The sequence below is a fragment of the Neovison vison genome, chromosome 4 (assembly GCF_020171115.1).
Source record: "Neovison vison isolate M4711 chromosome 4, ASM_NN_V1, whole genome shotgun sequence".
Lineage (NCBI taxonomy): Eukaryota > Metazoa > Chordata > Mammalia > Carnivora > Mustelidae > Neogale > Neogale vison.
The window spans coordinates 179716384-179727301 of record NC_058094.1 but is presented as its reverse complement, the minus strand read 5'-3'; the positions used below and the strand labels follow the sequence as shown (position 1 = coordinate 179727301).

General features: G+C 37.1%; 1 protein-coding gene across 1 annotated transcript in view; it reads right to left on the bottom strand.

Moving 5' to 3' along the window:
* Window positions 1–4178: 4178 nt before the first annotated feature.
* STK31 (serine/threonine kinase 31) overlaps window positions 4179–10918 on the bottom strand; it is an 88258-nt gene continuing 81518 nt past the window's right edge. The window contains 2 exon segments of the mRNA XM_044246233.1: window positions 4179–4412; window positions 4415–4550. Of these exon segments, the coding sequence (XP_044102168.1) occupies window positions 4261–4412; window positions 4415–4550 (288 nt within the window). The 3' untranslated portion in view covers window positions 4179–4260.

Here is a 10918-nt window from a genome sequence, read left to right as displayed (position 1 = left end):
ATAATTCTATGAAATCTATATTCTTTCCGAGTTCAGCTTAGCTTAGTTGTCAGCTAATACTTGGACAGACATTTCCTTAAAATGCCTGAAACCACTAAGTCTCCCAACCTTTGCTGAGAAGCTGTATTTTGGAGCTACACCTTCAACAACCCAGTAGTTCACAACTCTGCCTTAGCCTCCACATCCTGTTTTCCAGAACCTCAAGGTCAACCAGAGATGAAAGATCAGGACCTTTGCAGGACATGCTGAGAGCATTGAACATGACCATGGCCTTTTAGAACCCCAAGAATTCATCAGAGCTTTTCAGTGCAGCCTATGAAGATCATTCCCAGATTTTCCTATTAAACTGTTTTCCCTCACAGGTGTTGCCACCTTAGACAGCTGTGATGTTAAACAATTGCCACAGTTTTTTCAACAAATGCCCTGGGAAAGGAGAAAAGAGTTTCCATTGAACAAATTCTGAGTCAGGTCAAGTAAGGACAAGCCCTGTAGAAGGGGCTTTCCCAGAGAGCTGCCAAACTGGTCAAATAGTGAGTTCTCTGGCAATGGTGCTTTTTGAGGAGCTCAAAACATTCTGCCATTTCCATTGGCTGTTAAGCCACTGGTTTTCACAGCTAACATGATTGTGAAGCTGGGGACAGAGAGATAGGAATAGGACAAGTTAAAACATGACAAAACTTGTGATTCTTACCAAAATTCAGATGTTTTTCCTTAAATATGTTCTTCAAATTGTTCCAAGTCCTTGATTAATTCCCAGAGTTCTGAAAAAGTTGATTTGGAAAATATACGGCCAATGTTCTTGTTGCTTTTATGGAGGAAATTTTCAGAAGTCCTTACTCTGGTCAATCCAGAACTGCTTCCATATGTAGTTTTAGTGGCAGAAGACACGATTATACCAACAACAAAGAAATGATAAAGTATGTCATTTGCTGAGTTAAAAGAGAGACGCTAAAAAGAATTTAACAAATGTTGACATTTAAATACACCCTGAAATGACATAGCACTGACACTACAAAATGGACAAGAGGCTTCCCATAAATTTTTTTTTTAAACATTTATTTGACAGAGAGAAGTGAGCACAAATGGGAAGTGGGACAGGGGGAGATGGAGAGGGAGAAGCATGAGAGGCTTGATCCCAGGACCCTGGGATCATGATCTGAGCGAAAGGCAGACAGTTAACCAACTGAACCACCTAGGTACACCACCCACAAATTTCTTTTGAGAAAAAGTTTATACTCCTAATTCTCTTCTTTTCAGGAACTTGATCTAAAACAGGACATTTTCTTCACTTCATTTGCTTTAGTGAAAATGTCCTGTCCTTAACTCCTTCCTCACCCCCTTTATTTCCCTGCTCAAATCACCCTCTCTGGTTAAATAGAACTGTGTGATTCAGCTGCTCACAATATTATAATAGTCTCATCTCTTATAGAACTCAGAACCCTCTAAGATCTGTCCCCAAAATACTTTCCCAAGCCTATTTCTCAGCTGCCCCATTAATGTCCTATACTCCAGCCAAATTCTTGCCTTCTCCCAAATCTACTCTTAATTTCCTTGGCCTGGAACTCCTTCTCTAATTCCAAAAAAATAAAACCCTACTCCTCCTCTAAAATGGTTCAAATGTCTATTCCTCAACCTCATCACTCTTCTCTTGCCTTCCTTTCTTGTAGTGACATACATTATTATTTTTCTTATAGCTTATTATATACTGCATTATTCTCAAATTGCCCATAGGGCAGTGAACATATCTGCTTGGCTTTTCATTGCCTTTACACATATATATATATCTCTTGTTGCTTTTGTGGCATTGAAGAGATACTTAAAATTTTTCTCTTTCCATCACACATCATTATTTGCCATTTTTAAACAATAAATAAAAATTCTAGCTTCATATGCCAAAAAATCTGATTCTCATCCCAGTTTCACAAGAAGTTGCTATTTGTGGAGAAAAAAAAAAAGAGAGAGAGAGAGAGAGAGCGCACATCAATTTTGGCAAACACTGGGTTAAATAAATCAAAACACGTTTCAGGTGTGCCTGGGTGGCTAGGTCAATTTAAGTGTCTGCCTTCAGCTCAGATCATGATCCTAGGGTCCTGGGATCAAACCCCACACTGGGCTCCCTGGTCAGCAGGGAGCCTGCTTCTCTCCCTCCCTCTGCTGCTCCCCCTGTTGGTGCTCTAATAAATAAAATCTTTAAAAAAGAAAAAACGGGGACGCCTGGGTGGCTTAGTTGGTTAAGCAGCTGCCCTCGGCTCAGGTCATGATCCCAGCCTCCTGGGATTGAGTCCCACATCAGGCTCCTTGCTCGGCAGGGAGCCTGCTTCTCCCTCTGCCTCTAGCCTGCCACTCTGTCTGCCTGTGCTTGTGCTCTAACAAATAAAATCTTTTAAAAAAAAAAAACTAAACTAAACAGGTTTCTTTTCTAGACAACTTTTTAGAAACTTACCATCTAATATGCACAACCAATCTCCAATTTACCATTCATTATTTTCCAAACAACTAATCACAGAATTTTTTGTGCTAAACATCCCAAGGGACTAGGGTTCAGCAAACACACTTGGAAAATGCTGGTCTAATTCTTTATTTTAAACACTGGTATAAATAAAGTGATCTATTCTTTGTTCTCTTTAATTACCCAGCTTTACTTTACACCTGTGTCTTTTCAACTGAATCAGCTAAAATTAAGGTCTGCTATAAAATAGGAAACTCAAAAAGTGGCAATGGCTTGAGTATGTGACAATGGTTCCCTTTAGTATGCATTAGAATGACTTAAAGTGTTTGTTAAAGCACAGATTTTCAGGGTCTTCCCCTAAATTCTCATTTAGTAAATCTGGAATGGAGCCAAGAATTTGCATTTCTATTAAATTCCCAGGTGATGTTGAGGCTGCTGGTACAGAAATCATACTTTCATGTAAGGCTTTATTCTCTCAAATAGTATGAAAACTTGAAGCTAGTACAGAGGCCCCAGAATCATTAAAGAAAACAGCTCCTTCTAACTTGCCACTCCATCATCCCAGTCATGGGGTTCATCCTCAAAGTCACCTCATGATGCAGGGAGGCTGCTTAAATTCTAACCACCATATTCACTTCTAGGCAATAAAAAAGGGGTAAAGGCAAAAGAGCACATTTCCAAGCTAAGTCAGCTCCTTTTAAGGAGCCTTATTTGCAGGAACTTACTCAAAAGGCCTCAACTAATATAGGAAATGGTAAATATAGTCTTTTAGCCAAGTACACTGCCATCCCAAATGAAACTAGAATCTATTACCAAGGAAGAAAGGAAGGCTGGGTTTTAACTAGGCAACTAGAAACTCTACCACACTACTTTAGTCCACATGCACTTCAATCACCAAGTTCAACTGGTCTGCCTTCTAATTATTTCATAAATTTGTCCTATATGTATCATCACTATCTCTACTTCCCTAGACCTTGTATTCATTATTTCTCACCTACTTTATTACATTAACCTTCTAAACAGTCTCTCTACCTCCTATCCTGGTGGTAAACAGAAGGATTTTGAAGGAGCTAAAGCTGTTTTAAATCCTTCAATGACTCCATATTTTCTGTAAAATGATTAGTTATGTCTGAGCATTTTATTATTTTGTACAAAGACTTTACTCACCTACTACATGACTGTTCTCTGCCTTCTATTTTGTACTATTAAACACAACAAAAAGTTTCTCCTTTCAGTGTTTTTATCATACTTTCTCTGCCAATTAAGATACTCTCACCCCCTCCTTCAACTTTATTATTCAGTCTATAAAATTTAACTAACATACTCTATCTTCCAGAAAGCATTCGATGACACCCTTTCCCACAGTATAAGTACTCCTCCTGTGTACTCCTATAAAGCTCTGTACAAAGCTACCACTGATTATTCCACATTGTATTATGAAGATTTATTTATATCTCTTTCTCAACAGATTGTGTGCTCTGTAAATATAAGGACAATGTTTTAATTACCTTTATATCCCCAGAACTGAGTACAAGGCCAATTATTTGTTGAATGTATCACCATCAGCTGGCTCATATAACTGAAAATCTGTATAGGATTTGCCCAAATATCTAATAACATTTTCTATTACAAATATCATAGTCTATGCAATTTCAAAAAGTACTATGGATAGAAAATTCTTCCTTAACAACTCCAGTTAAATGAAATTTCGAACTATACAATCTTGTGCATAGCCAAACATCTTTTATTTTTCACAACTGGAATACCAAAGATACAACCCAACCAGCTCCAGAACACTTTCAGATTTTTTTCTATTTATTTAACCAAACTAAACAAAGTTTTAAAAGGAACATCTGTAACAACAAAAAAATACTAAATCTATCAAAATCAAAGTTGGCTTCATCATTTCTTGTCTTTTCCTTATGTTTATCCACATTCTCCATCTTTAATTCTTGTTTTCTTTATATTCAGTATCTTTTTCTGGATTTGGAGTTGATTTCCCCTTTGGCACCAAGAAACATTCAGCATTCAAAACTTGCTCAGCAGTCATTGAACTTCTACAACAGATCAAGCTATAGATGAGGGATTTGACATTATAATCCTGCAAGGAAAAAGACAGGTTACAAAACAAAAGTAAAATCAAAACAAAAGGACAAATCTGAAATAAGGAAGGAGGATCCATTTCAAAAACACTTTTATCAATAATACAGAGCTAATTTTTCCTATTTAGATTTTTAAAGATTTCTACAAAATGCAACTACTTTTTATTGGAAAGGAATTATTACTCTAATAATAAAACAATGGTGTTAGAGCAAAAGGAAAAACTGTAATAGGAAAGAGAATCACAGCGGAAATATCTCAAAAACAAGTGAAACTAAAAAAACAAAGCAAAACAAACAAAAAAAAACATTTTAAGTCTATTCCTTTTTCCTTTTTTATGGCCTGATCAGAGCTCAACACTGAAAATTTTACAGTGAAGCTTCTTTGGAAGGGTAACCTCCTTTACTGGTCAGCTAGTGATTAGTTCTGAAGTGATCTCCAGGAACTCCTCTACCACCACTACCATTATGATCGTCCATATGAGGAACCAAAAAAATTTTTTTATTAATTTTTAAATTTTTTAATAAACATACAATGTATTTTTATCCCCAGGGGTACAGGTCTGTGAATCGCCAGGTTTACACATTTCACAGCACTCACCATAGCACATACCCTCCCCAATGTCCATATCCCAACCACCCTCTCCCAACCACCGTCCCCCCAGCAACCCTCAGTCTGTTTTTTGAGATTTAGTCTTTTATGGTTTGTCTCCCTCCTGATCCCATCTTCTTTCATTTGAGGAACCAAAATTTATTAGGTACCACAATTTCAAGGAAATATTTCAAAGTTATTTGTATTATCACACATAAACAACACTTTAATACTGCTCTTCCATTATTTCCACCTGACAAAGCAGCAGGGTATGCCTTTTTTTTTTTTTGTCCCTCTATGATGACTCCAAACAGAACACACTTCACACTGAATAAAAATCACCTGTTCATTGCTAGTGTCCTCGTTAGACTCTAAGATCCCTAATATTGGAAATTTTAGTTTATCACTTCATCCCCAACAACTAGCACAGTAGCAGGGATATAGCACATATTCAGTAAGTACTTGTTAAATTAATGAATGCCAATGCCCATACTGCACTCTACAAGATATGTTTCTAAACATACATAAAGGCAGCACTTTCAGCAGGTATAAACTTAACTAAAACTTACAAAATCCAGGGGCAATTGGGTGGCTCAGTTGGTTAAGCATCTGCCTCTGGCTCAGGTCATGATCCTAGGGTCCTGGGATTGAGTCCCAATTGGGCTCCTCACTCAGGAGGAAGCCTGCTTTTTCCTCTCCTACTCCCCTACCTGTGCTCTCTCTCTCTATTAAATAAATACTTGTCTAAAAAAAAAAAAAGGCATAGGGTTCCTGGGTGGCTCAGTGGGTTGGGCCTCTGCCTTCGGCTCAGGTCATGGTCCCGGGGTCCTGGGATCGAGTCCCGCATCGGGCTCTCTGCTCGGCAGGGGGCCTGTTTCCCTCTCTCTCTCTCTTCCTGCCTCTCTGCCTACTTGTGATCTCTCTCTGTCAAATAAATAAATAAAATCTTTTTAAAAAATTAAATATAAAAATAAAAAATTTTAAAAAGGCATATTAACTCCTGATTTTGGTTCAGGTCATGATATCAGGATCATGAGATTGAGCCCCACATCAAACTCATGCTGGCAGAGAACGTGTTTGAGATTCTCTCTCACCCTTTCCCTCTGTCCCTCTACCACTGTGCTTGTGCTCTCTCTCCCTCTAAAAATAATAATAACTGCTGAGAAGGTAAACAGGTACAGTCACTGTGGAAAATAGTATGAAGGATCCTCAAAAAAATTAAAATAGAACTACCACATAACCCAGCGATTCCATATCTGGGTATTTAGCTGAAGAAAACAAGAACACTAACCCAAAAAGATATATGCACCCCCATGTTCATTACAGTATTATTTATGATAGCAAGGATATGGAAACAACCTAAGTGTCCACCAACAGAAAAATGGATAAAGAAAACATGATGTAGGGGCGCCTGGGTGGTTCAGTAAGTTCAGCCTCTGCCTTCGGCTCAGGTCATGATCCCAGGGTCCTGGGATTGAGCCTCACGTCGGACTCTCTGCTGAGCAGGAAGCCTGCTTTCCCCTCTTTCTCTGCCTGACTCTCTGCTTACTTGTGATCTCTCTCTCTCTCTGTGTCAAATAAATAAATAAATAAATAAATAATTTTTGTAAGTAAAATCCACCCATAGATGAATAAAGATGTGGTACACACACACACACGGAAATACTATTCAGCTATTTTTTAAAAATGAAATCTCACTATTTGCAATGACATGGAAGGACCTAGAGAGTATAATGCAAAGTGAAGCAAGTCAGTCAGAGAAAGACAAATACCATATGATTTTACTCGTGTGGAATTTAGAAACAAAACAAATGAGCAAAAGAAAGAAAAAGGAGAGAGACAAACCAAGAAACAGACTCTTAACTATCGAGAACAAACTGATGGTTACCAGAGGGTAATGTGGGTAGATGTCCGGGATCAAGGAGTTCACTTGCCATGATGAGCGCTAGGTGATGTATGGAATTGTTGAATCACTATATTGTACACTGAAACTAATATAATACTGTATGTTAACTATACCAGAATTTAAAAAAAAAAAGTACTATTCAATGGCAAAAAAAGAAAATATGGTGTGTGCATATATATATGTATATACATACACAATGGGAGTATTATTCAGCCATAAAAAATAATGAAATCTTATAATTTGTGTCAATATGGATGAATCTCGAGCACGATATACTAAATGAACTAAGTCAGAGAGAGATAAATGCCACATGATCTCACTTATATGTGGAATCTAAAACAAAACAAAAACAAAAACCAAGGTCATAGATACAGAGACCAGATCAGAAGTTGCCAGAGGCAAGGGGAAGGGAGGAGGGGTGGGCAAAACTGGTGAAGAGGGTCAAAAAAGTACAAACTACCAGTTATAAGTAAGTCATGAGAATGTAATGTACAGAGGCATAGTGACTATTTAATACTACTGTACAGTCTATCTGAAAGTTGCTAAGAAGAGTAAATCTTGAAATTTCTCATACCAAGTGAAAAAAATGTTTAGAACAATGTATGCTGATGTTAACTAGATGTTATTGTGGTGATTATTTTCCAAGCTATACAAATACCAAATCATTATGAAATTAAACTAATGTTATATGTTAACTAATGTTATATATCAATTACACCTCTATTTTTAAAAACGGAAAAATAATCAAGTTTTGCTACATGATATATGTACTTTTGAATATAATTAAATTACTTATGAAGTTACTTTTGAATATAATTAAATTACTTATGAAGTTATTTTAAAAATAATAAAATCTGGGACGCCTGGGTGGCTCAGTGGGTTAAAGCCTCTGCCTTCAGCTCAGGTCATGATACCAGGGTCCTGGGATCAAGCCCCACACCGGCTCTCTGCTCAGTGGGGACCCTGCTTCCTCCTCTCTCTGCCTCTCTGCCTACTTGTGATCTCTGTCAAATAAATAAATAAAATCTTTAAAAATAATAATAATAATAAAATCTACCTATAATCAATCCAATACAATAAGGACTAAAATAAAAATAATGTCCTTAAGAAATGGAGAGGTATTATTTTCCCAACTACAAAAATAGTATATCATTAAGACAATTCTCCTTCAAATTAACCTATTAATTCAAAATATTTACAAAGTAACAACAATGTTTTTCAGAGGACTTAACAAGTTGGTGCCAAAATTCATAAGCAGAAACAAAATTGCAAGAATGACTGAAACAATGTTGAAGAAAAACATAAGGAAGGAAAGTCAAAGCCCTCTCTATAAAGATACATTTTAAAGCATGTAACCCCATAGTGTTGGCACAGGGATCAATAAACAAGCCAAAGAACAGGGGTGCCTGGGTGGCTCAGTTGTTAAGTGTCTGCCTTCAGCTGGGGTCATGATCCAGGGTCCTGGGATTGAGCCCTGCATCAGGCTCCCTGCTTGGCAGGAAGCCTGCTTCTCCCTCTCCCATTCCCCTTACTTGTGTTCCCTCTCTTGCTGTGTTTCTATCAAATAAATAAATAAAATCTTTAAAAAAAAAAAAAAAAAGCCAAAGAACAGAACAGAGCCCCAACCAGATTCCTGAGTCCATGAAAACATGGTAAGAGCTTGGAGTAGCTTTCTTAATCAGTAGGGATAGACTGTCTATTGAATAAATGGTGCTGGGTCAACTATCTGTCCACATATAAAAAAATTTTTGAATCTGATTTCATATATACAAAACATATATATATATATACTTCATATATACAAAAATGGATTCCAGAGAGGTTGAAAATATGGGGGGAGGGGAGGAATTGAGGATAAAAGCAAGTTCAAAAAATGGCAGATAAAGAATATTTATCAGAAAAAATATAGTAAAGATTCATTCATTCATTCAAAAAATATTTAGGTCTTACTATGTATCAACTATTGACACTGGGGATACAATGATCCCCAACACAAAGCTCCTGCTCTTACTGAGGGTACAGAGCAAATATAATTTTTTTTAACTTAATGATATGATAATCGATTTTAAAAAGGACACATACACACATAGACCTTTCCATGTATGTTATTTACGATCTGGCAACTCCTAATCTGGTCTCTATCTATGACCTTGGATTTTGTTTTTGTTTTGTTTTAGATTCCACCTATAACTCTCTGGAAAGATTCATAAGAAACTAGCACTACTGGGCGAACAGACCTGGGTAGCTGGAGGACACATCAACAGGGATGTGCTTCTTTTTGTAACTTTTGAATACTGTATCAAAAGCATGTTATATGAAGGAACATCTATTTGAAGAACTACTTTCAAATAAACTTAAGAGTACATTAAAGAATGAATTTATCTGAACTTAAAAGTACTTTTTAGCAAAGACTGAGGGCCATCTGTTGGACCTATTAATAAATTCTTCTGGGGGCTGGGAATTACTGAATTAATTATCCTCTAATATCTGTCAGTTACATAATTCTCTGATTTCTCTCCACTTTTGATATGGCCCCTGTAATGTCTAAATTATAATTCTCTCAATTGTTTGGTAACTACATGTGATTACAGAATATAAAGAAAAACCCATTCCTAGCAGTAATAGCTATCTCAGATCCCACAAGGAAATACTACGTAAACCAAATATTCTTCTAATTTGGTCTCCCTAAGCAGCTACCCACATTAAATAGGAACTTTTTTTTTTAAAGAGTTTATTTATTTATTTGACAGACAGAGATCACAAGTAGGCTGAGAGGCAGGCAGAGAGAGAGAGGAGGAAGCAGACTCCCTGCTGAGCAGAGAGCCTGATGCAGGGCTCAATCCCAGGACCCCGGGATTATGACCTGAGCCAAAGGCAGAGGCTTTAACCTACTGAGCCATGCAGGCGCCCTTAAATAAGAGCTTCTTCTATTTATTCACCTTCACTTTCTTTATACAGACACCTAGCAGAGTGCCTAGCACACAACTAACAGAATGTAACTGTGATAGGCAACTTCTATGATTTTGCGCATGGATCCCTACTTCCTGGTATTCACATACTTACATAATCCCCTCCTCTTAAGTGTATGATTGATGTAGTGAGTTGGTTATGAAAAAACTATAACTTCAGTCTAGCTAACAGACTTTCTACTCCTTTCTCTGCTTATACACTTTGATGGAACAAGCTATCATGATGGACATATGGCAAAGATTGAGGGCAACTTCTGGTGCACTAGAAAGGGAATGAATTCTACCAACAATCATGAGAGCCTGAAAGCTGATCTTCCTCAGTCAAGCATTAGGACAGCCCAGTCAACAACGTGATGGCAGCCTTCTAAAAGACCCTGAAGCAGAGAACCCAAATAGGCTATGCCCAGATTCCTAAGTCACAAACTGTAAGACAGTAAATGCATGTTAAATCACTAAATTTCAGGATAATTTTTTACAGTGAAGTCTGAAAGTCTGAAAGAGCAGGAGTTTCAAGTGTTCACTTCGGGTGAAGCTACAGCCTCTAATGTATCAGTATCGCTATTTTGCCAATGGCAAGAAATCTGCATCCTGTTTTTTAGAAGTATAAAGTATTATCATCTTTGTTATCTCATTCTATACTACAGCCAGCAAGTGTAATAAACAACTTCATGGTCTCCCAAAAGTCGTCTCCAAATTTCTTTTTTTACTATTATCCAAGAAGTATGGCAAAGCTCCTTACTAATCATTTCTACTGAGCTTTTTAAAAGCTAATTTCATGGAATATTAGATGCTATAAAACACAATGTTTCTGTGGTCAAATAAATTAAAGGACTACAGAGTTAAACTGTATGTGTTCCTTCATTACAGTCCAAACAATCAAAATGGCATGACACTATGTTATCT